This window comes from Perognathus longimembris, chromosome 11 (genome assembly GCF_023159225.1).
Source record: "Perognathus longimembris pacificus isolate PPM17 chromosome 11, ASM2315922v1, whole genome shotgun sequence".
NCBI lineage: Eukaryota > Metazoa > Chordata > Mammalia > Rodentia > Heteromyidae > Perognathus > Perognathus longimembris.
This window is the reverse complement of record NC_063171.1, coordinates 41,457,566-41,482,294: the sequence shown is the minus strand read 5'-3', so window position 1 is coordinate 41,482,294 and position 24,729 is coordinate 41,457,566. Positions and strand designations below refer to the sequence as shown.

Below are 24,729 nucleotides of genomic sequence, written 5' to 3'. Positions count from 1 at the left end.
CAAACTTGCAGTCTCCCTGCTGCAACCTCCTGGGTGCTGGGATAGGGCTTGCATTTTTTAGACCCTCACTTCCATGCCTTTGGCATCAGCTTTATGTACTCAGCAAGGATAGTGAATCCAAAAAGGACCCATTTCCTTCCCTATGTTTGTTTTCCTCTCTTTACCTGGTGGGAGATTATCCATCTTGTCTCCCCTGTCTGCCTGGGTCCTTGGAATGTGCCAATCAGTATGAGAACAGGCTCTTCCTAGGCATTCTCCTCCTCAGGAATGTACCTGGGAAGGGCAGCCTTAAATGACAACACTCACCTAGTCTTGAGTCAGAGTAGGCGAGTGTTGCCTCAATTCAGGATGACCCGTGGACTCCTGAGTGTTCTCTATGGGAATTAGAGACGTGCGCTGCTAGATGTGTGAAGAACCCAGGCCAGTCCCCATCTCCATGGTCGGGAAGACAGCTATGTAAACTTATTGAGATAACACAGATTGTTGAGCCCTGGAATCTGTCCTGGGCATCTGAAAAAGGGAGCTGGTTGATGAAATAACCCTTTTTTTAACCTCTTTTTTTTCCAGTCAAATGTTGCTGCCTCCAATGCCAAGCTGGCTTTGTTTTACGATTGGCTGTTCTTTAGCCCAGATAAGGATAGCATTATGAACATAGGTAATGTGCTTGAGACCAGGCAGTACCCCTTTTCCCCATGCCCTAGACCCCAGTGCCTTGTCCTAGTAACAATAGTCATAAATCTCAGGTGGTGTGGAGAGGAGGTGACTTATCTGGGAGCATTTCAGTTCTCCTTTGACCTACAAGGAAAATTGTTTTGATAGGGCCAAGCAATCATCCCACCCCCTTCCCATATCTTTATGCTTGGGCCTTTGGTGGGGAGGGTCTAGGCAGAGGGAAAGTATGCCACATTTTGCTTTTCCTCTATTCCTATCACACTTCTCCAAGCTTAATTCTGGGGACAAGAAGGGAAAAGAGATGAAGGGCAGTTTGGGGGTTGATTTTCTTGGATCTTTTCAGTAGACACATAACTTCCCCAGAGTCACTTCTAGGCAATGACATCCATTTTTGGACATGAACATTTTCTAATGTGGTGGGCCCTTTACTTCTACGTTCTCTAGAGCCAGCCATCCTGGTCATGCATCACTCCATGAAGCCCCACCCAGCCATCACTGCCACACTCCTGGACTTCATGTGTCGTGTAAGTTGTATGGCCCTCTTTACTCTTCATTGTCAGAGGAGCAAAGTTAGGTGGATCTCCACTCGTCTTCCAGCAACTGGGTCTTCCCAGTGGTCACTGATTGTGGGAGCAGAAGTGGTCATGCGTTCTACCCCCAAGTTAGCGAATGTATCCCTCTCCAGTGTCTGCAGCTGGATTGGTCCTTGTTTCCATGGGGTTTCTCAGGGGCAGGATGATGACTCAAGGTAGAAATTAGTCTCCTTGAGGAGGGACTGGGTCCAGTAAGTGTCCTGACTAGCCCTGACTTTGTAGCCTAGAGTGGTCCGGAACACTACAGTTCTCTCTCTCACCATAGGTCTCACTGTTACCTGACCAACACCAAAGCAGCTTTTTAGATCATATTCAGAAAACTATGACCTATGCTTATTCTTTCTACTTCTTCCCCTTCCAGATTATTCCCAACTTCTATCCACCATTGGAGGGCCATGTGCGACAGGGTGTCTTTTCCTCCCTCAACCATATTGTGGAGAAACGGGTTTTGGCGTAAGGAATATCTGTGTAGGGGATTGGGGCTGGGGAGAGGCGGTTCTCCACTTCTTATTGTTAGGTCTAGCTCCATCTAGGCCATATGTATCCACTGTCAATCCTTTTCCCTAACAGATATAAAAAGCACAGCTTCACCTCCTATAGGGAGTGTGTGCTCTTGACTCGTAGAGGAATTTCTCTTTTGCTGTCATATTAAAAGAGGCTTCAGACTGGGAATATGGCCTAGTGGTACAGTGCTCACCTTGTATACATGAAGCCCTGGGTTTGATTCCTCAGCACTACATATATTTTCTAAAGCCAGAAGTGGCGCTGTGGCTCAGTTGGTAGAGTGCTAGCCTTGAGCAAAAAAAAGCCAGGGACAGTGCTCAGGCCCTGAGTTCAAGCCCCAGGACTGGCAAAAAGCAAAACAAAAAGGGTTTCAAGTGCTTTTCTGTCCTACAGGCACCCCTATAAAGGATTGGAGGGTTGTCCAAGTATACTGATTGGGTTTAGACTACTTTCTTTACCTCCATTTTGAAGTAGAAACAAGGAGCTCTGTTACTGACCTCATTTGTGTTTCCCTTTAGACACTTAGCTCCCCTATTTGACAACCCTAAGTTGGATAAAGAGCTGCGAGCTATGCTGCGAGAGAAATTTCCTGAGTTCTGCAGCTCTCCCTCCCCACCTGTGGAAGGTATGGAAGCTCTGCTACTCTTTCACCTATATCAGAAGAGAGATGGGGCCAGGTGTCAGTGGCTCCTGCCCATTATACACTGTAGGCTAAGAATTAGAGGATTCCAATTCAAAGCCAGCCTAGGTGGTGTGACTCTATCTCTAGTTAATCAGCAAAACACTGGACTGGAGGTATGCCTCAAGTGGTTGAGCATCAGCTTTGAGCAAGAAAACTGAGCAAATGTGTGAGGACCCCAGTACTGACACACAGTAAAGGAGAGAGACAGAAAGAAAGAGAAAGCCAAGTGCTGGTGGTTCATGTTTATAATCCTAGCTACTCAAGCAGCTGAGATCTGAGGATCTGGGTTGAAGCCAGCACAGGCAGAAAAACCTGTGACATTTTTTTTTTTCACTTGGTCATAGGAACTCTGGGCCTGGGTGCGGTCCCTGAGCTCTTCAGCTCTACCACTTGAGCCACAGTGCCACTTCTGGTTTTCTGGTGGTTAATTGGACATAAAAGTCTCACAGACTTTCCTGCCCGGGTTGGCTTTGAACCATGATCCTCAGATCTCAGCCTCCGGAGAAGCTAGGATTACAGGCATGAGCTACCAGCACCCTGCTTCCTGTGACACTCTTACCTCCAATTAACACCAAAGAGCTGGAAATGGAACTGTGTGTGACTTAAGTGGTTAAGTGCTTACCTTAAGCAAAAAAGCTCAAGGCCCTGAGATTAAGCCCTAGGACAAACACAAAAAGAGAGGAAGGGAGGGAAGAAGGAAAGAAGCTGGAGACATCTAAGATGTACACTCAAGTTCTTCTTAGAATATTGTCCCTGGAAGTTCTCTTTGATTACTCCATATGTCTGTCCATCTCAGGTTTGCCTTCTCCAACTTCATTTTTGTTACTTTTCTCTCTCCCAGTAGAGAGAAAACATCTAATCCTATTTCCTATTTTTTAAAATTCTTTTTGTTTATTTATTTATTGGTGCCAGTCCTGGGCCTTGGACTCAGGGTCTGAGCACTGTCCCTGGCTTCTTTTTGCTCAAGGCTAGCACTCTGCCACTTGAGCCACAGCGCCACTTCTGGCCATTTTCTATATATGTGGTGCTGAGGAATCGAACCCAGGGCTTCATGTATACGAAGCAAGCACTCTTGCCAGTAGGCCATATTCCCAGCCCCCTATTTCCTATTTGACATTCTATTCATTGTTTTTGCGCTCATAATTCTCTTAACCTTTTTTCAGTAAAAAGAATGCTTTTATGGATGTTTATCTCTCTTTAACATTATCTCTCTAGCCCTAAGCTAAGCCCCTGATTCTCAACTACCACCCCCTACTCTCCCTCCCATACTTTGTTTTGGGATGAGAATCAAAGCCAAGCATTATCCCAACTTGATTTTAAGTTAAAGGAGCACTAAGACTATCCTGGCCTTATTCTACTCACTGAGCATAGATTCATTACCTGTGCTATTTCTATTTCTAGCACTATCTCCTTGCCAATCCTGTCAGGTTTCAAGGACAAGAGGTTTGTCCTGGGACTGGGAATATGGCCTAGTGGCAACAGTGCTTGCCTCATATACATGAAGCTCTGGGTTCGATTCCCCAGCACCATATATATATATATAAAACGGCCAGAAGTAGTGCTGTGGCTTAAGTGGCAGAGTGCTAGCCTTGAGCAAAAAGAAGCCAGGGACAGTGCTCAGACCCTGAGTCCAAGGCCCAGGACTGGCAAAAAAAAAAAAGAGGTTTGTCCTTCCATGATCAGTCTTTCATTTAGGTCATAGACTCCATGTTCTCCCCCTTCCCTATAGCCTTCCCTTCCCAGAAACATGGGGCCTACTGGAGGGCACAGGGACTCATTAGAGGTCTTTCTCTCTCTACTCCAAAGTCAAAATTGAGGAGCCAGTTTCTATGGAAATGGATAACCATATGTCAGATAAAGATGAGAGTTGCTATGACAATGCAGAGGCAGCCTTCAGTGATGATGAGGAAGATCTCAATAGCAAAGGTAAGACTGGTAGTGGGGTGTAATCTGATTGTAGCAGCCCTGTAAGACTAGTTTCTAGCAGCAAATTGCCTGCTAGCTTTCTATCATACCAACTTTGTCCCTCTGAGGTGACTCAAGAGCACAGGGCACTGCACTTAACACTCAGATTAAAAAACAGTTCTTACACATTCCAGAGTAAGAACTGGGACATGTACAGTCGGGTACTCCTATCACCGAGTGAGCAGCTACACACTGAGGGTTCTGGGGAAGGGACAAATGGTCACTTGAGTCTCTCTGTTGCTGATATCTGGGAAGATGACTTCTTTCCTCAATCACTCCCTCAGGGAAGAAGAGAGAGTTTCGCTTCCATCCCATCAAGGAGACAGTTGTGGAGGAGCCAGTCGATATTACCCCTTACCTCGACCAGCTGGATGAGTCTCTAAGGGACAAAGTGCTCCAGCTACAGAAGGGAAGGTATGTGTGGGTTCTCTTCCCCTCCTCAAGAGGCCCAGTGCAGGTTCTCCCATCCACCATGTGGGCATGGTGGGAGGTTGGGGCTCTGAGGGCAATGGGATGTGGGGTATACATGCCTTCAGAACTTAAGTTGGGAAATATAATGGGGAATGAGCACTCCAGGTTGTATCTTCAGAAACTCTGCATAAGAGCCTCTGAGAACTGAAGCAGGATGGATGGGGATTTCCCTCTGTGTTGGGCCCCTGCCCGGAGAGCAGCAGATTCTGCCCCAAAGCCTCCCCCACCCAAGCTGGGATTTGACACAGAGCTCCTTTGTTTGTCTCTGTGTATGTGCATGTGCGTGTGCTTGTGCGCACTGTTGTGGATGTATGTCCTGCCCTCTGCTATCATTTATGTCCCTGGGATTTCCTCTCACTTGTGTACTGCAGTGATACGGAGGCCCAGTGTGAGGTCATGCAGGAAATTGTGGACCAGGTCCTGGAGGTGAGGAGGAACCCCGTCCCTTAGGGAGGAAGCAGCCCAGCCTGTCCAACTTAGAGCTCCCCATGCAAATGGGAAATCTCATTCCTTTCCCTCCCTAGATGTCTTCTCTGATGGGGGTTGGGGAGTTTGCTAATTCAAGAGGTGGCAGAAGGTGAACTCAGAGCCTCTAGGGGAGGGGCTGGAAGGCTCTGGTCTAGGTCTTGATATCCCCTCCTCACCCTTGTCTCACTACCAGGAAGACTTTGACTCGGAGCAGCTGTCTGTCCTTGCTTCCTGTCTACAGGAGCTCTTCAAGGCCCACTTCCGAGGGGAGGTGCTTCCCGAAGAGGTCACTGAGGAGTAAGGCTCATCTTCCCTGACCCCCGGGCCTCAGGAGTCAGAATGCTCTTATAGCCCAAGTCTGAGAAGCACCTTGCTGTGGACTTGAAAAAAACAATCTATTGATGATGGTCTGATTCTGGCATTGTAATGAGGGTTATTTTTGCCTTTTGTATCCAAAGTGGACTGTTAGATAGATTAGCATCTCAGTTCTGTTTCCAGCTCTGCTGCTAGCTCAGTAGTCCTAATCTTTGCTGCTTCAAATGGGTTTGGACCCTGGTCTGGACTCACCCTAAAGAGTGAGAGTCTAACCTCCCATGAAGGTAACAACCTCACATTGTGATCAAGCTGCTAGGAAGCAGAAAGTTTGCCTTTTGGGTAGGAAAGAAGCAGGCTAGGTGCCTGCAGCCACCCTCCCCTCACATGGGAGCTCACATGTAACCCTCTCTCGTAGGTCCTTGGAGGAGTCTGTAGGGAAGCCTCTCTACCTAATATTTAGGTAAGCACCCAGCTAAAAAGAGTCTGCTCTTCCCTCTGTCCTTCTTAACAGCACACATATGACCCTGTCCTGTCTCACGGGGCTCCCTGTGCAGGGAGGAGAGGGACAAGATACACAATGGAGAGACAGTCCTTGCTGCCCCAGAAACTCTGTAGGAGAGCTGGCCCTCAGTAATGCCTCTCCTCCCGCCCACCTGCAGGAACCTGTGCCAGATGCAGGAAGACAACAGCAGCTTTTCTTTGCTTCTGGACCTTCTCTCTGAGCTATATCAAAAGCAGCCCAAAATTGGCTATCACTTGCTCTACTACCTGCGGGCCAGGTGGGTATCATCTATGTATTTCACAAGGTGCCAGGGCATATGCTAGAGAGCTCGCTTGTCTCCAGTACGTCATCCCCATCCTTGCTGTCAACACCAGCCCAGTCTATATATTGTTTGGTGTTTCGTTTTGATGTTGGAATTAAACTCATACATGCTATCTTAGTTTTTTCATTGCTCTAACAAATACCTGAGAAGAACAACTTAAAAGAGAGAAAGTTTATTTTGGCTCACAGTTTGAGTGGGGTCAACCGGATCCATTGCTTTGAGCCTGAGGTGAGACACCAAGGCCGAGATAATGTGTTTGTTTGTTTGTTGTGGTTAATTGGAGATAAGAGTGTCAGATTTGTCTGCCTGGGCTGATCTCAACTTCCTGAGTAGCTATGATTACAGGCATGAGCCTCCTGCGCTCACCTGTTTTTATTTTGTTTAGTTTTTTTCATTTTTGTCGGTCATGGGGCTTGAACTCTGGGCCTGGGCACTGTCACTGAGCTCTTTAGCTCAAAGCTAGTACTCTACCACTTTGAGCCACAGCGCCACTTCCAGTTTTCTGGTGGTTAATTGGAGATAAGAGTCTCACAGACTTTCATGCTGTGGTTGGCTTTGAACCTCGATCTTCAGATCTCAGCCTCCTGAGTAGTTAGAATTACAGGCGTGAGACACTTGTGCCTGGCTACCCTATTTTTTTTAAATAGCTTTATGAGATATAATATCACATACCATAAAATTGACCCTTTTATTAGAGTATACAGTTTAGTGGGGTTAAGTATATACACAAAGTAATACAATACCACTTCTGTCTGCTTTATTTTTAACATGGTCCATTTGTATACACAGTGCATCTTGATCAGAATCATCCGTCTGTCATTTTTTTGTCTTCTCTTTTTCCCAGACACTGCTGTTGGATTTTGTTGTTGTTGTTGGTTTGTTTTGTTTTTTGCCAGTCCTGGGGCTTGGGAACTCCGGGCCTGAGCACTGTCCCTGGCTTCAATTTGCTCAAGGCTAGCAGTCTACCTCTTGAGTCACAGCACCACTTCTGGCTTTTTCTGTTTATGCGGTGCTGAGGAATTGAAGCCAAGGCTTCATGCGTGCTAGGCAAGCTCTCTACCACTAAGCCACCTTCCCAGCCTATGCTGTTGGATTTTTTTTTTTTTTTTGGCCAGTCCTGGGCCTTGGACTCAGGGCCTGAGCACTGTCCCTGGCTTCTTCCCGCTCAAGGCTAGCACTCTGCCACTTGAGCCACAGCGCCGCTTCTGGCCGTTTTCTGTATATGTGGTGCTGGGGAATCGAACCTAGGGCCTCGTGTATCCGAGGCAGACACTCTTGCCACTAGGCTATATCCCCAGCCCTGCTGTTGGATTTAAAACACTTCATTGCCCCACATAGGAAGCCCCATACTCAGAATCAGTCACTTTTTCATTCTCCCCTTTACCCATGCTCTGGAAACCCCTGAATGGCATCCTGTCTCTATTGATTTATAGAAAACACTACTCTGAATATTTTATGTAAATGGAGTCATAGAATACGTGGTCGGTTATTTATTTATTTATTTATTGCCAGTCCTGGGCCTTGAACTCAGGGCCTGAGCACTGTCCCTGAACTTCTTTTTTGCTCAAGGCTAGCATTCTACCTTTTGAGCCACAGTGCCACTTCTGGCTTTTTCTGTTTATTTGGTACTGAGGCAAGCACTCTACCACTAAACCACATTCCCCGCCCAAACATGTGGTCTTTTGTGACTCACTCTTTTCACTTAGTATATTTTCAAAGACCATGTAACATGTATCCATTTTTCAATCCTTTTTATGGCTGAATAATCGATATAAAGATATACCACATTTTTTTAGTCAATTTTGTTTGTTGATGGATGTTTAAGTTGTTTCTACTCTTTGCCTATTGTAAATGGAGCTTCTGTAAATGTTTGTGTAAAGAGTTCTATAAACATTTTAGTGAGATCATTTGATTCTCAGTATCTTGGGCATGTATCAGCAGGACAAGACAACAAACAGCAGCTTAGTCTGATGGGTCATATAGACAGAGATATTGATACAGGTATAGATTTTTTCCCCTTCCTTTTTGCCAGTCCTGGGGCTTGAACTTAGGGCCTGAACACTGTCCCTGAGCTGCTTTTCTTTTGCCCAAGACAAGCACTGTACCACTTGAGCCACAATGCCATTTCTGGATTTTTCTGTTTTTGTGGTACTGAGGAGTTGAACCTAGTGCTTCATACCTGTTAGGCAAGCACTCAAACACTAAGCCACATTCCCAGCCAGGGTCATATATAATTAACTCTCTTTTTACATTGGAAGATTTTCCTGCCAAACTTTTCCAAAGGCGCTGCAACTGTTTTACGGTCCTACCAGGAATGTATAAGAGTTTACATTTCCTTTTTTGTTGTTGTCAGTACTGGGGTGTGAATGCAGGGCCTACTACTGCAAGTGGTAGACAAGCATCTACTGCTTGAGGTACATGTCAGCCCTTTTCCTTTTGTTATTTTTCAGATAGGGTCACATGCTTTTTGTCTGGGGTTAGCCTCAAGCAATGATCCTACCTCCACCTTCTGCCTAACTAGGATTACTGGTGTTCTTGAGTATTGTTTGGGGTTTGAACTCAGGCTTCATGCTTGCTAGGCAGGTGCTCTGCCACTGAAGCCACACCTCTACTTGTTTTTTGCTTTAGTTATTTTTCAGATAGGGTCTCATAGTTTTCTCCAGGACTGGTCTTAGACTGAGATTCTCCCACCTGAGCCCTTCTGAGTAACTGTGATGACAGACATGGGCCAGTACACCCAGCTCATTGCTTGAGATGGAGTCTTACTATGTCAAACTACAATTGTCCTAATTTCTGCCTCTTTAGGAGCTGGAATTACAGATGTGAGCCACCATGCCAGCCATCTGGCTTGTTTTTTGAGCTAATATAGGGTCTCTCTAACTTTTTTTGTCCAGGCTAGCTTTAAACTGTGACCTCCTTGTTCACCATTCCCAGTAAAAGATCAGATTTCTTTACTTGGTCCCTAACATTTGTTAATGTCTATCCCTTTTACTTTTTGTTTTTAAAGACAAGGTCTCCCTATGTTGTCCATGCTGAACTAAAACTAGAACTTCTGGGCTCAAATGATCCTTCTGCCACACCCTCCCATGTCCTGGGATTACCCACTGTATACTAGTATGGGCTGGGAAGAGGCAAAATTTCTCTGTGTAACCCAGAATGACCTCAAACTCAAGATCTTCCTGCCTCAGCTTCCTGAGTGCTAGAATTGCAGACATGAGCCACCACACCTAGCCTTTTCACTCTTTTGATTGTGTCACCCTTTTTTTTTTTGGCCAGTTCTGGGCCTTGGACTCAGGGCCTGAGCACTGTCCCTGGCTTCTTCCCGCTCAAGGCTAGCACTCTGCCACTTGAGCCACAGCGCCGCTTCTGACCGTTTTCTGTATATGTGGTGCTGGGGAATCGAACCTAGGGCCTCGTGTATCCGAGGCAGGCACTCTTGCCACTAGGCTATATCCCCAGCCCTGTGTCACCCTTTAAAACGTAAAAGTGGGCTAGGCACCAGTGGCTCACACCTGTTGTCCTAGCTAATCAGGAGGCTGAGATATGAGGATCACAGTTCAACTATCCTGGTTCAAAGCCTGCTTGGGGCCTGGGAAGATGGCCTATTGGTAATGTGCTCGTCTCATATATATGAAGCCCTGGGTTCAATTCCTCAGCACCACATAAACAGAAAAGGCCAGAAGTGGTGCTGTGGCTCAAGTGGAGGAGTTGCTAGCCTTGAGCAAAAGAAGCCAGGGACAGTGCTCAGGCCCTGAGTCCAAGCCCCAGAACTGGCAAAAACAACAACAAAAAGTCTCATAGATTTTCCTGCCCAGGCAGGCTTTGTTTTTGTTTTTGCCAGTCCTGGGGCTTGAACTCAGGGCCTGAGCACTGTCCCTGGCTTCTTTTTGCTCAAGGCTAGCACTCTACCTCTTGAGCCACAGCACCACTTCTGGCCTTTTCTGTTCATGTGGTGCTGAAGAATCGAACCCAGGGCTTCATGCATGGTAGGCAAGCACTCTGCTGTTAAGCCACATTTCCAGCCTCTATGAGACTCTTATCTCCAATTAACCATTCAAAAAGTAGAAGTGGAGCTGTGGCTCAAAATGATAGAGTACTAACCTTGAGCAAAAGAGCTCAGGGATAGTGCCCAGGCCCTGAACTCAATCAAGCCCCAGGACTGTCCAGAAAAAAGTGGTGGTGTATGCCTTTAACCTGAGCATCTATGAAGTGGAGGCAAGAGGATCATGAGTTTAGGGTCAGCGTAGGCTACATAGGAAAATCTTACCTCCAAAAAACAAAACCAGCTAGGTGCCAATTGGCTTGTGCCTGTAATCATAGCTACTCAGGAGGCTGAGATCTCAGGATCCAAGTTGCAAGTCAGCCCACCTAGACAAATCAGGGAGACTTTTATTGCTGGTAAGTCAGCAAATAGCCAGAAATGGCAGTGTGGCCCAAACCTTGAGGGGAAAAAGCCAAGGGACAGCTGTAGGTCCTGAGTTCAAGCCCCAATGTGAATATTTAATTAAAAAAGAAAAGAAAAGCCAGGCACTGGTTGCTCATGCCTGTAATCCTAGCTACTCAGGAGGCTGAGATCTAAGGCTTGTGGTTGGAACCCTGCCCAGGCTAGAAGGTACATGGGACTCTTGTCTCCAATTAAACACCAAAAGGCTAGAAGTGGATCTGTAGCTTAAATAGTAGAGCAGTAGCCTTGAGCAAAAAAGCCTCAATGAGGGCTGGGGATATAGCCTAGTGGCAAGAGTGCCTGCCTCGGATACACGAGGCCCTAGGTTCGATTCCCCAGCACCACATATACAGAAAACGGCCAGAAGCGGCGCTGTGGCTCAAGTGGCAGAGTGCTAGCCTTGAGCGGGAAGAAGCCAGGGACAGTGCTCAAGCCCTGAGTCCAAGGCCCACGACTGGCCAAAAAACAAAACAAAACAAAAAAAAAGCCTCAATGAGAGCACCCAGGACCTGAGTTCAAGCCTCAAGACTGGCACACACAAAAAGACAAAAACAAAGACCTTCATAAGGCCAAAAGTATGGTTCATGTGGTAGCAAGCAGAGGGCCTAGCAAGCAGGAGGCTCTGAGTTCAACCCCAGTACTGCGAAAATAAAACCCACAAAAGTGTTCCATTTTCATGAAGTCACATTTTTCCTCTTATCACTTGTGCTTTTGATGTCAGGAAGATGCTCCTATGTTTTCTTCTGAGTTAGATGGTTTTGTTCTTATATTTAAGCAACTAAGCCAGTTCAAGGCTTGACTATGCTTCTGCCCTCATGGCCTGATCCCAGATACTAAGCAAGAAAGCCTTTCTCAAGCCTGTGCTTCGCTGTCAGCAGTCAGTAGCTTCTGGCTGGTGGTGGGAGCCCTGTCTAGCACCCTAGAGAGGCAGGGGAAGAAGGAGGAGTGCCTCCTGCCCTCAGTCGTCAAGCCCTTAGGAAGGCAGGAGAGATGTGAGCCAGGCGAGCCCAGGGCCTGCAGATGAGGTAGATGGTTCAGAGCAGAGATCCGCTTCAACAAGTCTCCAGCTCTTGTGTTGGGGTCAGATTGTTGGCTTACATCTAGCTGGTCTTGCAGCAAAGCCGCCGCAGGGAAGATGAACCTCTACGAGTCATTTGCCCAGGCCACTCAGCTAGGTGATCTGCACACTTGCCTCATGATGGACATGAAGGCCTGCCAGGAGGATGATGTGCGGCTGCTGTGCCACCTCACACCTTCCATCTACACAGAGGTCAGTGCTGTCATTGTGTATCTGTGCTGAGGGAAGGGGTGGCAGAAGTTCCGGGGGTTCCCAGGCGACATACCTCCAGAGTGGGACACACAGCCCTCCCTGACCTCAGCTGTTTGCTCTTCACCACTCAGCTCTCTGTGTGTGTATGTGTCCTGAGGCTTGAACTCAGGGCCTAGGCACTGTCCCTGAGCTCTTTTGCTCAAGGCTAACATTTTACCACTTTGAGACAGTGCCACTTCTTATTTTCTGGTGGTTAATTGGAAATAAGAGCCTCACAGGCTTTCCTGCCCTGGCTGGCATCAAATTGAGGTCTCCAGATCTCAGCCCCCCTGAGTAGCTGGGATTATGGGCATGAGCCACCAGCACATAGCTCACACTAAGCTTTTTTGCTTACAATTGGCACCTGGCCACCTGAACCACACCTTGACTACTGGCTTTTTGCTAGTTAATTGGCCATAAGAGTCTCAGGTTTTTCTGCCTAGACTGGCTTCTAAGATTGATCCTTACATTTCAGCCTCGTGCGTAGTTAGGATTACAGGTGTGAGTCGTTAGTGCCCAACTCCACCTCTTTGTTAAAGTTTAAAAATCTTCTGAAGCTCACAGAAAGAAGTCTTATCCTTCAGTTTAACTCTAGTTCTAAACCTTAGCTGAACTGCTTGGGTTTGGCCCCATCATCTGGACCCAGACAGTTCCCTCAAGCCAGTTCCTTGTTCATTTCTCCCAAGCCCTCCAGCAGTCTGGAAGCAGCTCGCCCATAGATCCTCTTGTAGTTCCCAGATACCACTGACTGTAGCAGAAGCTTACTTTTCTTTCCCTTGCTTCACTGCAAGTCTTCTCTCAGAAATGGGATAAAGAAGAGGTATCAGGGGGGCTGGGAATATGGCCTAGTGGCAGGAGTGCTTGCCTCGTACACATGAAGCCCTGGGTTAATTTCCCCAGCACCACATATATAGAAAATGGCCAGAAGTGGCGCTGTCGCTCAAGTGGGCAGAGTGCTAGCCTTGAGCAAAAAGAAGCCAATGACAGTGCTCAGTGCTCAGACCCTGAGTTCAAGGCCCAGGACTGGCAAACACACACACACACACACACGAAGAGGTATCAGCTCTTCCTCCTCTCAATAGTTCCCAAGAAGAGGTAAATGAGGACTCAAGGCTTGGTGAACATGAGAGGAAGTAGTGTGATCTCAGGCAAGCCAGGAGGGAAGAAGGGTAGGAGGGCTGCCCCAGGGTGCCTCCCTCCCTGCTTGCTCCCTCTCCAAATGGGGACCTGCCTACCCCACACTTCTCACCTCTGTCATGTGCTCTCTCACCTTCCATATGGCTGAGAGCCTAGATGGTTACATTTCTGTGCTGTTAGGGTTATAGATATTTGTGTTATTGCCTCTTCCACAAAGAACCAACCATCCTATACAATCCCTGTTAGGATTCATGTCTGACTGCCCCAGCCAGACTCCTAGCTCGGAGGTGGGTTATGAGAAGTCCACCTTGAATTCCTGCCTTAGTTCATTTTCTTTTTTTCTAGTTTCCAGATGAAACCTTGAGGAGTGGGGAGCTGCTGAACATGATCGTAGCTGTTATTGACTCTGCACAGGTGAACATTGAGGCCTGCAGACAAGAACCTACGTTCTGCAGGCACTCTTCCTTCCGGTCAGCTGAGTACACTGTAGGCCATGCATGCTAGGTATGAGGAGTGGAGCCCAAGGGAGGCAGGCTGGCATGAGGCCTAGGTTGCCTCAGGTTTCCCGTACTCCATATTCCTTGTGGAACTTCTTGTTTCCACAGGGAAAGATTTGAGGAAGGGAGGTGTTGGATGTTTTTTGTTGTTGTTGTTGTTTGTTTGTTGTAAGCGCTCAACTGGCTTTTTTCTTGACTCAGAATGAAAACAGTTGGGCCATTTTTACTTGACCTTTCTACCCTGCAGAGGACCCTAAGAGATTGTAGCATTGCTTGGATGTCTTGGGCTTGGTCTTGTCCACTCAGTTCCATTCACAAAACAGAAACTTGTCACTAAGAGTCTGCCTTCCTTGACCTTTCTCTGCCTCCACCTAAGTCCAGAACCCAGTTTCCCAGCATTCTCCTCTTCTCTTTAGACTCAGACTGTAAGGACAAGTGGAGAAGTTGTCCTTTCTCCCACTATCAGGATGTAGATAATATTTTTGTCCCAAATAAGCTTGTGGTTCCCACTCAGGCCTATTGGTATTTTACCAGTCCCCTTCATCCCTGAGACTGAGCTTTTGCTGCTTTCTATACCTCTGCTAGAGCTAATGGATCTGTCTTTTCCTTCTTCCTCATAGCTCCAGGAGCTCGTCTGCCACGTGATGATGGGGAACCTGGTCATGTTTCGAAAAGACTCAGTCCTCAACATACTCAGTAAGGGACCAGTTCTTCAGATACCTGGGACAGGGCACAGGCCTTGCACAGGCCTTGCATTTTTCTTCCAAGTATAGGGAAGTGGTTCTGGGGCTGGAAAGTTAAGGGGAAGAATGGCATCCCGGCCTGCTATGTGGTCTTGGTCTGGGTTTGCTTCTTGCTGTGTAGAAAGGAAAGGCTTAGCCTAGTCCTCCGGCCTCAGGGTTGGTAGAAAGCCCTTAAAAACTATAGAAATCTGTCCTGTTGAAGGGAAAGGATCTAGGTGTAGGGCAACTACTCCTGTACCATCCTGACTTGGGGTGCTGTTAACCAGTAGATTAGCCGCATGCATGTCTGTATACATGTGTGTATGTGTGAGAGACAGAAGTTTCTTCCCTGTATCTTCTAGTCCAGAGCCTGGACTGGGAAACCTTTGAACAGTACTGTGCCTGGCAACTCTTCCTGGCCCACAATATCCCCCTGGAGACCATAATCCCCATCCTGCAGCATCTCAAATACAAGGGTGAGTGGGGCTGAGTGCCGGGTATGTGGGAGAGGACACACCATCTGGGAAGGTCCAGAGCCCTAGTCCCCAGTCCCTGTGCTCTTTAGGGAGCCCAGAAGGCCCACTGTGAGCTGAGTGGGGGCTCAGGTGGATTCTTGCTGAATCTCGATCAGTTGATACTTGCTCTTCCATTGGCTGTTGGAGATGGGAGGAGTGCCCAAATTCCTTCCTGGAATGATATACTCTCCTGAACAGCCTGTCCTCTTTCCCCACAGAGCATCCGGAAGCCCTCTCCTGCCTGCTACTTCAGCTCCGAAGAGAGAAGTAAGTTCCATCCTAGTGCTCTGTGGCCCCCATTCCAGCATCCCAAGAGACACTTTTCATTCAAAGGGCTCCTGTTCTGCTCCTTTTGCCCTGTTTTTTCCTATCATTGACATCTGCTATTCCGCCCTGGCATGCCTTACAAATAAGCAATTCCCCTGGGATCCAGGCTTCCTCTGACTTTACCCCCCTGCCCACCAGGAGCTGCCCTCAGAGGTGGGGAGGTGGGGACCGGACATCCCTGTTTCCTGCTGCCACAGCAATTCTAATCCTGGTGCCTCCTGCCCCTCCCCCCCTCCTGCTCCTCACACCACCACAGGCTCATCCAAAGGGAGAGAGGATCAGAGTAAAGGGGTCGCCCTGTCCTCATCCCACACAGAGCAGAGGCAGCTGGACCCGTGCACTGCCGGCCAGGGACAGGGCGCACAGGAAGAGAGGGCAGAGCTGCCTCTTCCATCAGACATACTAGCAACATAGGTGGCAGCAGCTGCGTGTTGTTACTTTGCTACCTTCTTGTCCTTCTGCCTTTTACTTTGTCAGAGACACTAGAAACAGTATAGCACCCTGGAGGAAGTGGGAAGTTTTGAGGGCCATAAGAGAACCATAGCTTTCCATTTGCTCTCCTTCCCTTCCCTCCAACTAGACATCAGGCTGGCCCGCAGCTCCCGCGGGGCCAGGGTGGGGACCGTCCACACACTGCATGTGCGCTGGCCACCAGGCCCTCTCCTGGTGGTTCCTGGGGAAGTTGGAGGATTTGCTCTGGGCTTCCTTCTCGACATACACGTGCGCTTCTCCTACCACAGGATGGGAGATTCTCACTTCTTATCTCCTGCTTTCTGCAGAGGATGAAACCAGGCATTCCCTGGCCCCAAAAGAACCAGGAGGGGGATGTGAGAGAAGGAAGCCACAGGGGAGCTGGGGTGGGGCTAGGCAGGGAAGCAGAGATTTGGGAAATGAGTAAGGGGGAGCCATCCAACTGTTGCCAAGGCCAGCACCCTTCTCACCCACAGGCCCAGTGAGGAAATGGTGAAGATGGTGCTGAGCCGGCCCTGCCATCCCGATGACCAGTTCACCACCAGCATCCTGCGGCACTGGTGCATGAAGCATGACGAGCTGCTGGCAGAGCACATCAAGTCCCTGCTCATCAAGAACAACAGCCTCCCTCGCAAGAGGCAGAGGTGTGGTGCTCTCCCTGCATCCCCTGCCCCCCATGGAGTGCCCAGGCTGTCCTAGCTTGGTTTGTGGGTGACATCTAGTGGTGCGAAGAAACGTGGCATGCAGGACCACTGTGGGCCCTGCTCTCCCTTCCTAGTGCCACATAGCGGCAAACCTCCCCCATCCCACCCAAGCCTTCTGCCCTAAGGAGTGATCCTGGTGGGTGGAGGGCGCCTGCACCTCCCAAAGCCTTCCACGGCTCACACACGGTCATGACTGCCATTACAGCCTAAGGAGCTCTAGCAGCAAGTTGGCCCAGCTTACTCTGGAACAGATCTTGGAGCACTTGGACAACCTGCGGCTCAACCTGACCAACACCAAGCAGAACTGTATGTGCCCCCTCTGGCTATCGTGTGCTGCCCTGGCTCAGGTCCCCTGGGGCCGGGCAGAGCAGGGCAGACACCCAGAACCAGAATCTAAACCTCTGGGAGAAAACCTTCGGTGCCATTTAGTGAGCCCCAGATGTCTAATGGTTATTCCTACTCTTCCTTTCTTCTCTGCCTAGTTTTCAGCCAGACCCCAATCCTCCAGGCGCTGCAGCATGTCCAGGCGAGCTGTGATGAAGCCCACAAGATGAAGTGAGGCTTCCTCCCTGTTCAGCCTTGGGAAGGGATCGGGGGTGGAGAGGAGCTGGGGGAGAAGAGGCTTGCTGGGGACAGTAAGCTTAATGGCTAGCAAGACCCAGGGATTGAAGACAAACAGGGTGACCTGAGAGAAAAGAGGACAGGAGGTGGCCCGGGCTCACGCTGTCTGTTCTTTCCTTTAGGTTCAGCGATCTCTTCTCCCTGGCAGAGGAGTACGAGGACTCCTCTACTAAGCCACCCAAGAGCCGGCGAAAGGCAGCGCTGTCCAGCCCTCGGAGTCGGAAGAATGCCACTCAGCCCCCCAATGCTGAAGAAGAATCAGGCTCCAGCAGTGCCTCGGTGAGCCCACACCCAGTGCCCTGGAGGAGCTGCGGGTGTGGGGGAAGGGGAAGCCATGGCCACCCAGCACTAGTAACCACCCTACCCATATCTCCCAGGAGGAAGAAGACACAAAACCAAAGCCCACCAAGCGGAAACGAAAAGGATCCTCTGCAGTGGGCTCTGACAGTGACTGAGGTCCTGTTCCTGTCCTGCCCCAGTTGGACTCTCTTCTACCTGGTGAACCCCAGGGTTACAGGGCTGGGGAGATGCAGGGGAAACCCCAGCTCTCCTCACCAGGGGAAAGTCGGACTTCCTGTGATCCAGCCTGAAAGCTGCCATGCAAAGCCCGCCCTGCCTCTCCTGCCCCGGGGCCTCCGGGCCCCACGGGCCCCACACTGCTGCTCCCACCGATATTTGGGCCCTTGGGAGAACCAGGGGCTGTGCACAACCAGACCACAGTGGAAGTCTTCAGCCCTTTGCTCCTCCCTTAGCCCCTTCTCCAATCTCCAGAGAGAAGGGAAATAACCCAGTGGCTTATGGGCAGAGCTGGACGGGAGCAGATGCTCAGCGTGGCTGTTGTCCCTTCTGCTGTCAGGTAGTCACCATCACACCCGTGTGAGTTGGGCATCTACCTTGATGCCGTCAGTGCCCATCTGTGCAGGTGGCAGCAATCTGGCTGACCTATGTCCCAAGTCCTATGTGCTGTGTCTCTGAGACTCTTGGGTTGTCCCAAGCTCAGGGGAGTCTCAGAGGCAAGTTCCTCAGAACTGTCCAATGTTCCCATTTCCTTGGTTTTGGTTTTGCTTTTTTTCTTTTCCCGTTGGCAGAGATAATCGGATTTTAAAAGTTGTTTTTAAATGATAGTAAAACAAGCCAGAAGCTCTTTTGTGCAAGTTTCTGTTTACTCTGTCATCCTGTGTACAAATGGTCTGATTTAACTCCCCTCCTCTGTTAGAGCTGGAGGGACTTGGCTTTGTCCCCCGGGAATCCTCCCCCTACCATGGGAGGTGGAAGCTGGAGGCTGACCTGCCACCCTCTCCGTTCAGGCTGAAGTCTGTGTTGGCACATTGCTTCTCAAAAACCCAGTCCTCTGAAGACTGTCCTGCTCACCCCAGTTCCAGAAATCCGCACCCTTTGGAGGGGTGCTTCTTGAAGGACCTGAGTGCCTGGGGGAGGGAGTTCAGACTTCAGGAACGGAGGCCCTTTCTCCATCCAGGCTGGCCACTTGCTGGTCCTCATGCACCAGCAGAGGAGTTCCTCCTCGGTGTCCTTGTCCCTCTCCTGCCCAGGGTGATTGGAGGAGCACTGAGCTCGCCGGAGACAGCTCTTCCATTCAGCCCATTTGGTGCCTCTACACAAGCTAGGTTCTCTCCCTCCTCTGCTACTCCTTTTGAAAATAAACCACCAAAGGCCCCTCCTTTCTTCCCAGTTTTGTCTGCCCCAGTAAAGATCTGGGTGGGAAGCATTTGCTGGCTGGCCCCAAGACTGTACCCTTGCCCAAAGGGTGCGGCCGCCACCTTTGGCCCTCCTAAACTCTGGTAGTCAGGGCCTCCGGAGTTGGAGTTGGAGTTGCTGTTGGCAGCCAGAGGGAACACTTGGGTCTAGCAGGCATGCTGGGACCTGCGAAGCCCAGTGGGTCAGGAGCCAAGTTCTTATGTCTGTCTGGGGGGGAGGGGAGGGGGCAGCGGCGCCTTGTGATCTCCCAGGCAGGTGCCACTCCCGAGAGAAAGGTGCTTGCCGCCCCGACGCTCTGGCTCCCAAACCCGGACTCCGCTGAAGCTCCAGCCAGAGGCCTGGTCCGTGTGAGGGAGAAAACAGGAACCTGGGATGACGGGAGGCGCCAGGCCCGACTGACGCTAGTGGAGAGAAGCTGGAGTCGGGGCGGGCACGCACCTGGGGCGGGGCGTAGGCTGTGGGGAGGGCCTGGAGGCCCCGGCCCACCCGCCCCTCCTCTCCAGCTTGGCTGCTTGTTCTAGGAGCGGAGCTGGGTGGGAAGGGGCGTGTGCCGGCGCACGCGCGCTCCGCAAGAAAGAGCGGGCCGGTTTTTTTCGGAAGGGCTACCGGGGTGCCGTCGAGAGGCCAGGACAGAGGAAGAGGGGGCCATGGCTGCCCTCCTCCTGCTGCCCCTGCTGCTGCTGCTGCCGCTGGTGCTGCTGAGGCTGCGCCTCTGGCCTCAGCTGCGCTGGCTCGCGGCAGACCTCGCCTTCACGGTGCGCGCCCTGCGCTGCAAGAGGCATCTCGGAGCTCGTGCGCGGGCTGCGGCCGCCGCCGACCCCGCGAGCCCCGCGGCCGGCTGCAGCCTGGCCTGGCGCCTGGCGGAGCTGGCCCGGCTGCGCCCCGCGCACACCTTTCTCATCCACGGCGCGCGGCGCTTCAGCTACGCGGAGGCGGAGCGCGAGAGTAACCGAGCCGCGCGCGCCTTCCTGCGTGCGCGGGGCTGGGACGCAGGACCCGGTGGCGACCGGGGCGACCCGGGCTCCGGGAGTGCGGGCACGGAAAGACTCGAGGCTCCGCGCGAGGGGGACGCGGCGGCGACGACCGGAAGCGGTGCCGAGTGCGGAGAGCATGGGGCGGCCCGAGGTGGAGGAGCTGCGGTCCCTCTAGCCACCGGGGCGACCGTGGCGCTGCTCCTCCCTGCCAGCCCCGAATTCCTGTGGCTCTGGTTCGGGCTGGCCAAGGCCGGCCTCCGCGCGGCCTTTGTGCCCGCCGCCCTGCGCCGCGGCCCCCTGCTGCACTGCCTCCGCAGCTGCGGCGCGCGCGCCCTGGTGCTGGCGCCAGGTAAGGCGCGGGGAGGCCGGGGCGCAGAACCCACCCGGCGGGCCGCGTCCCGTGGGGGCCGCAGCGGCTCCTGAGAGCCCCTGGGCTGCCAACTATCTCCCCAAGGTGCCGCTGTGAGTCCTTGGGTCTGCGAAGAGACGAGGCTGAATCAGCCTCCCCAAGGAGGGGTCCCGGACGTCTCTCCACTTTCACCCAAGCGCTGCGGAGGGGTGCGGAGACCTGGACTAGGGGTGAGGAAGGCCTTGTTGGGTGGCAGCGGAGCTTCAGGGTTGTGCTTGGCCTCCCTTCTAGAGTTTCTGGAGTCCCTGGAGCCCGATCTGCCGGCCTTGAGAGCTATGGGGCTCCACCTGTGGGCAACAGGCCCTGGAACCCATGGTGCTGGAATCAGCGACTTGCTGGCCGAGGCAGCAGCCCAAGTGGATGCGCCGGTGCCGGGGTACCTCTCCGCCCCCAAGAACATGACGGACACGTGCCTGTACATCTTCACCTCCGGCACTACGGGTGAGACTCTGGCTTACCAGAAACGAAGGAAGAGAAAAGCCAGGGCCAGGAACGGGGAGCTCCCTCTCAAGTCTGGAAGAGAAGTTCCTCATCCCAGCCAGGCACAGCCTCTCTCTCCACCCCTTCCAACCCTGCCAGGCCGCACCCCTCACTTCTGTGTCCCCCTCCCCGGAAGCCCAGCAGGGGACACGGAGAGCTAGGACTCAGACCCCCCCCCCCACCTCCCTCCTGCCACCCCACAGGCCTCCCCAAAGCCGCTCGGATCAGTCATCTGAAGATCCTGCAGTGCCAGGGGTTCCACCAGCTGTGCGGGACCCACCAGGAGGATGTGATCTACCTCGCCCTCCCACTCTACCATATGTCTGGCTCCCTTTTGGGCATTGTGGGCTGCCTGGGCATTGGTTAGTCTCCCCCACCCACTCCCACTCATTCATCCAGCCAACACTTGCTGGGGATGTGTCCCAAGTTCTTGAGGGGAGAGGGAAGAGAGCCCTTCAGAGGAAAGGCAGGCAGGCCCCTGATACTTTGGGGAAACTTCCCTGATCAGACAGCAAACTAGGGAGGTCATGAAATCCACACAACTCCAGACACAGGGACAGAGCAAGGGAAAGAAGCAAATAAAGAAGGCGGTAGGCTTGGGAACCAGAGCCTCCTACTGGGGTGGAAGAGCTGGGGCTGGAAAGCAAGGGCCCCCGCACTGGTGAAAAAGGAGGCGGGCCTCTGCCGGGGCAGGTGGGACTCAGGTACTCCCCAGGAACCGCATGCAGGGCAGGCTGGTGTCCCGGAAGGGAAGGTCAAGCCCTGGACCTCACTGCCCCTCTCTGCTTCTGACAGGGGCCACGGTGGTGCTGAAGTCCAAGTTCTCAGCTGGCCAGTTCTGGGAGGACTGCCAGCGGCACGGGGTGACAGTGTTTCAGTATATCGGGGAGCTGTGCCGATACCTGGTCAACCAGCCCCCGGTGCGTGGGCAGGCCGAGGACACAGGCCTGGCGCGCGGGGACACTCACTCCATTGTCTGGAAGCTGGAGGGAGGAGAGGGAGCAAGGAGAAGAAAATGGCAAGGAGCCATCTGCTGCGTGGGGTGTGGGGAGGAAGTCACTGGTGGGTCCTGGGGAGTGAGGAGCAGATCTTGGTGCTGAAGCCTCTACCCGTCTCCCACTCACCTTAGAGCCCAGCGGAGCATGGCCATAAGGTCCGGCTGGCCGTGGGCAGCGGGCTGCGGCCAGACACCTGGGAGCGATTCGAGCGGCGTTTCGGGCCCCTGCGGGTGCTGGAAACATACGGGCTGACCGAGGGCAACGTGGCCACTTTCAACTACACAGGGCAGCGGGGCGCTCTGGGGCGCGCTTCCTGGCTTTACAAGGTGGGAGGCAGAGGGAGCCCAGGGAAACAGGGAGCTGGTGGGAAGGGCCGCTCGCTTCGGCCAGTGGAGTGAGCCCGGGCTATGTCCCTTCCCCCAGCGCCTTTTCCCCTTCTCTCTGATCCGCTATGATGTCACCACAGGGGAGCCAGTCCGGGACACCCAAGGGCGCTGCGTGCCCACATCTCCAGGTCTGTGTGCAGTGGGTGGGAGTGGGTGCCCCGCGGCTCTGGCTGAGGCTGGCAGCACTCTGACCTGCAGTGACGCCGCCAGGTGAGCCGGGGCTGCTGGTGGCCCCCGTGAGCCCGCAGTCCCCGTTCCTGGGCTACGCCGGGGGCCCTGCGCTGGCCCAGGGAAAGCTGCTGAAGGATGTCCTCCAGCCTGGAGATGTTTACTTCAACACTGGAGACTTGCTGGTCTGTGATCACCAAGGCTTCCTTCGCTTCCACGATCGGACTGGAGACACTTTCAGGTAAATCTACACTATTCAGATTTTTTTCCCCCCGGTGGTCCTGGGGCTTGAATTCAGGGTCTGAGTGCTGTCCCTGAGCTTTTTTTTTTTTTTTTTTGCTCAAGGCTAGCACTCTGCCACTTGGGTCACAGCTCCACTTCTGGCTTTTTCTGAGTAGTTCATTGTAGATAAGAGTCTCACAGACTTTCTTGCCAGGGCTGGCTTCGAACTGCAATCCTCAGACCTCAGCCTCTTGAGTAGCTAGGATGACAGCGTGAGCCACTGGCACCCGGACTCCTTTCTGATTCCTTATCCCAAATAGAGGTTTTGCAGGTTGGGATCAAATCTCTCACTAATCTCCCACTCCAACCCATGTCCACGTCCCATCTCATTCTTAGGTCTCATACGCACTGACCTCTGGGACGGGCTGTCATCCTGACCTCTGACCTCTCCCCACCAAGTTCCCATGCTCCTGGACTCGACTCTCAGTTTTAGATCTCTGCTTTCTGGCAGGTGGAAGGGGGAGAATGTGGCCACCACGGAGGTAGCCAAGGTCTTCGAGGCCCTGGACTTTCTTCAGGAAGTGAACGTCTATGGAGTCGTGGTGCCAGGTGCCTAAGTGTGGGAGCTGGGGGAGGCACGGAGCCCACCACCCCGATGCTTGGGTGCAGAGGAGTAGGAGGCCTTCCTCGTGGCCAGCCATGGAGTGCCTCCCACTGCCTCCCACACCCTTCAGGGCACGAGGGCAGGGCTGGAATGGCCGCCTTAGTTCTACGTCCCCCCCACGCTTTGGACCTCGCGCAGCTCTACGCCCATGCTGCTGAGAACTTGCCACCTTATGCCCAGCCTCGATTCCTACGGCTCCAGGTAACTAGCCACTGCCCCAACCCCTTACCCCATGAGTGCACAGAAACCCCCCACATACCACACGGTGAAGAGAAGGACTTTGTCTTTCCCAGCCACCTGCCCTGGCCCCCTTTCCTTACCCTCCTCCTTCTGCCGGCCTAGCCCTCTCTTCCTGCCACCTCCTCCCTGATTGTCCTGAGGACCTCTCTCCCCAGATTTAACCCCTGAACAAAAACGGTAGGCAATTCATCTGAAGCAATAGGGAAGATTGGCTTCAGCTTGATCCTCCCCTTGGCACCCCTCTCCTCCCCAGGAGTCCCTGGCCACCACTGAGACGTTCAAACAGCAGAAAGTTCGGATGGCAAATGAGGGCTTTGACCCGAGTACACTATCTGATCCCCTCTACATTCTGGACCAGGCTGTAGGTGCCTACCTGCCCTTCACACCTGCCCGGCACAGTGCCCTCCTGGCCGGGGACCTTCGGATCTGAGACTGCACGTCCAAGGCACCTGAAGGAGGGGCTCGGAGGGGTAGAGGCCATTGTGGGGATGCTGAGGCTGGAGGGATCTTTTATATATCAACTCATTGTCATTTTTCCTAATAAATGGGCTGGAGCTGGTCAGATCCTGACTTTCTGATCTGCATTTACCTCCTCCTGAACCTGTGTGGAGCTGCCCTTCCCTGGACACCACAGTTCCCCATTTGACCTAATGTGGACCTGAGCTGTGTCTGGACCTGATGCGTCTCCTCTCAGGAGGACTGATCCGGGTCCTGGGAGGACTCTTGTTCTGTCTTTTTGTTTTGTTTTGTTTTTTGCCAGTCCAGGGGGTAGTTTCCTACCCCCTGGGAGGACTCTTGATGGGTCGTGTTGCTGTGCATCCCATCACAGTTTCACTCCCTGAGGGCAGGGCCCACGGCTGTCCTTGGAGTTGGGGACCCCAGGGATTGGCTCCAATGGCAGAGTTAAGCAGAGGCACCCAGAGACACTGCCTGCTGTGTTCAGTCTGTCCTGCTCCACGCCATGGGGTAATGGTCAGGGTCTGAGGAAGTCTCAACCAAGTAAAACTGACCTTAGATTGGATGCTGGGCGCCGGTGGCTTGCACTTTATAATCCTAGCCACTCAGGAAGCTGAGAGCTGAGGATCACAGTTTGAAGCCAGCTTAGTCAGGCAAGTTGGTGAGACCCTTGTCTCCAACTGGGCAGCAAAAAAGCTGGAAGTAGAGCTGTAGCTCAAGTGGCAGAGCACTAGCGTTGAGCACAAAAGCTCAAGGACAGCACCAAGGTCCTGAG

The 24,729-nt window shown here is 52.2% G+C and overlaps 2 protein-coding genes across 3 annotated transcripts in view; both read left to right on the top strand.

Moving 5' to 3' along the window:
- The window catches only part of Ints3 (integrator complex subunit 3), a 45,755-nt gene extending 27,360 nt beyond the window's left edge, over positions 1-18,395 (top strand). The window contains exons 11-30 of the mRNA XM_048357789.1: positions 568-655; positions 1,117-1,196; positions 1,627-1,718; positions 2,288-2,394; positions 4,258-4,377; positions 4,701-4,830; positions 5,259-5,313; positions 5,549-5,652; positions 6,086-6,130; positions 6,330-6,449; positions 12,055-12,208; positions 13,730-13,798; positions 14,502-14,577; positions 14,966-15,079; positions 15,337-15,385; positions 16,393-16,560; positions 16,826-16,926; positions 17,103-17,175; positions 17,364-17,520; positions 17,619-18,395. Of these exons, the coding sequence (XP_048213746.1) occupies positions 568-655; positions 1,117-1,196; positions 1,627-1,718; positions 2,288-2,394; positions 4,258-4,377; positions 4,701-4,830; positions 5,259-5,313; positions 5,549-5,652; positions 6,086-6,130; positions 6,330-6,449; positions 12,055-12,208; positions 13,730-13,798; positions 14,502-14,577; positions 14,966-15,079; positions 15,337-15,385; positions 16,393-16,560; positions 16,826-16,926; positions 17,103-17,175; positions 17,364-17,520; positions 17,619-17,696 (1,980 nt within the window). The 3' untranslated portion in view covers positions 17,697-18,395. The remainder of the gene's footprint in view (positions 1-567; positions 656-1,116; positions 1,197-1,626; positions 1,719-2,287; positions 2,395-4,257; positions 4,378-4,700; positions 4,831-5,258; positions 5,314-5,548; positions 5,653-6,085; positions 6,131-6,329; positions 6,450-12,054; positions 12,209-13,729; positions 13,799-14,501; positions 14,578-14,965; positions 15,080-15,336; positions 15,386-16,392; positions 16,561-16,825; positions 16,927-17,102; positions 17,176-17,363; positions 17,521-17,618) is intronic.
- A 1,004-nt stretch (positions 18,396-19,399) lies between these two features.
- On the top strand, positions 19,400-24,190 carry Slc27a3 (solute carrier family 27 member 3). Of its 2 annotated transcripts, XM_048357790.1 has the most exons (10): positions 19,413-20,280; positions 20,572-20,781; positions 21,024-21,182; positions 21,616-21,740; positions 21,950-22,144; positions 22,242-22,332; positions 22,415-22,613; positions 23,106-23,203; positions 23,329-23,459; positions 23,752-24,190. In XM_048357790.1, the coding sequence occupies exons 1-10, from the start codon at positions 19,605-19,607 to the stop codon at positions 23,926-23,928; spliced, it is 2,061 nt and encodes a 686-aa protein (XP_048213747.1). In that variant the 5' UTR covers positions 19,413-19,604; the 3' UTR covers positions 23,929-24,190. The 2 variants fall into 2 exon arrangements, with proteins under 2 accessions (XP_048213748.1, XP_048213747.1); XM_048357791.1 differs by lacking the exons at positions 23,329-23,459; positions 23,752-24,190 and having other exon boundaries at positions 19,400-20,280; positions 23,054-23,190.
- The last annotated feature ends 539 nt before the right edge of the window (positions 24,191-24,729 follow it).

Coding starts and splice junctions, on each gene's coding strand:
- Slc27a3 (XM_048357790.1), top strand. CDS start 19,605: ATGGCTGCCCTCCTCCTGCTGCCCCTGCTGCTGCTGCTGCCGCTGGTG. Junction 20,281..20,571: donor CGCCCTGGTGCTGGCGCCAG/GTAAGGCGCGGG, acceptor CCTCCCTTCTAG/AGTTTCTGGAGTCCCTGGAG. Junction 22,145..22,241: donor GCGCTTCCTGGCTTTACAAG/GTGGGAGGCAGA, acceptor CCCTTCCCCCAG/CGCCTTTTCCCCTTCTCTCT.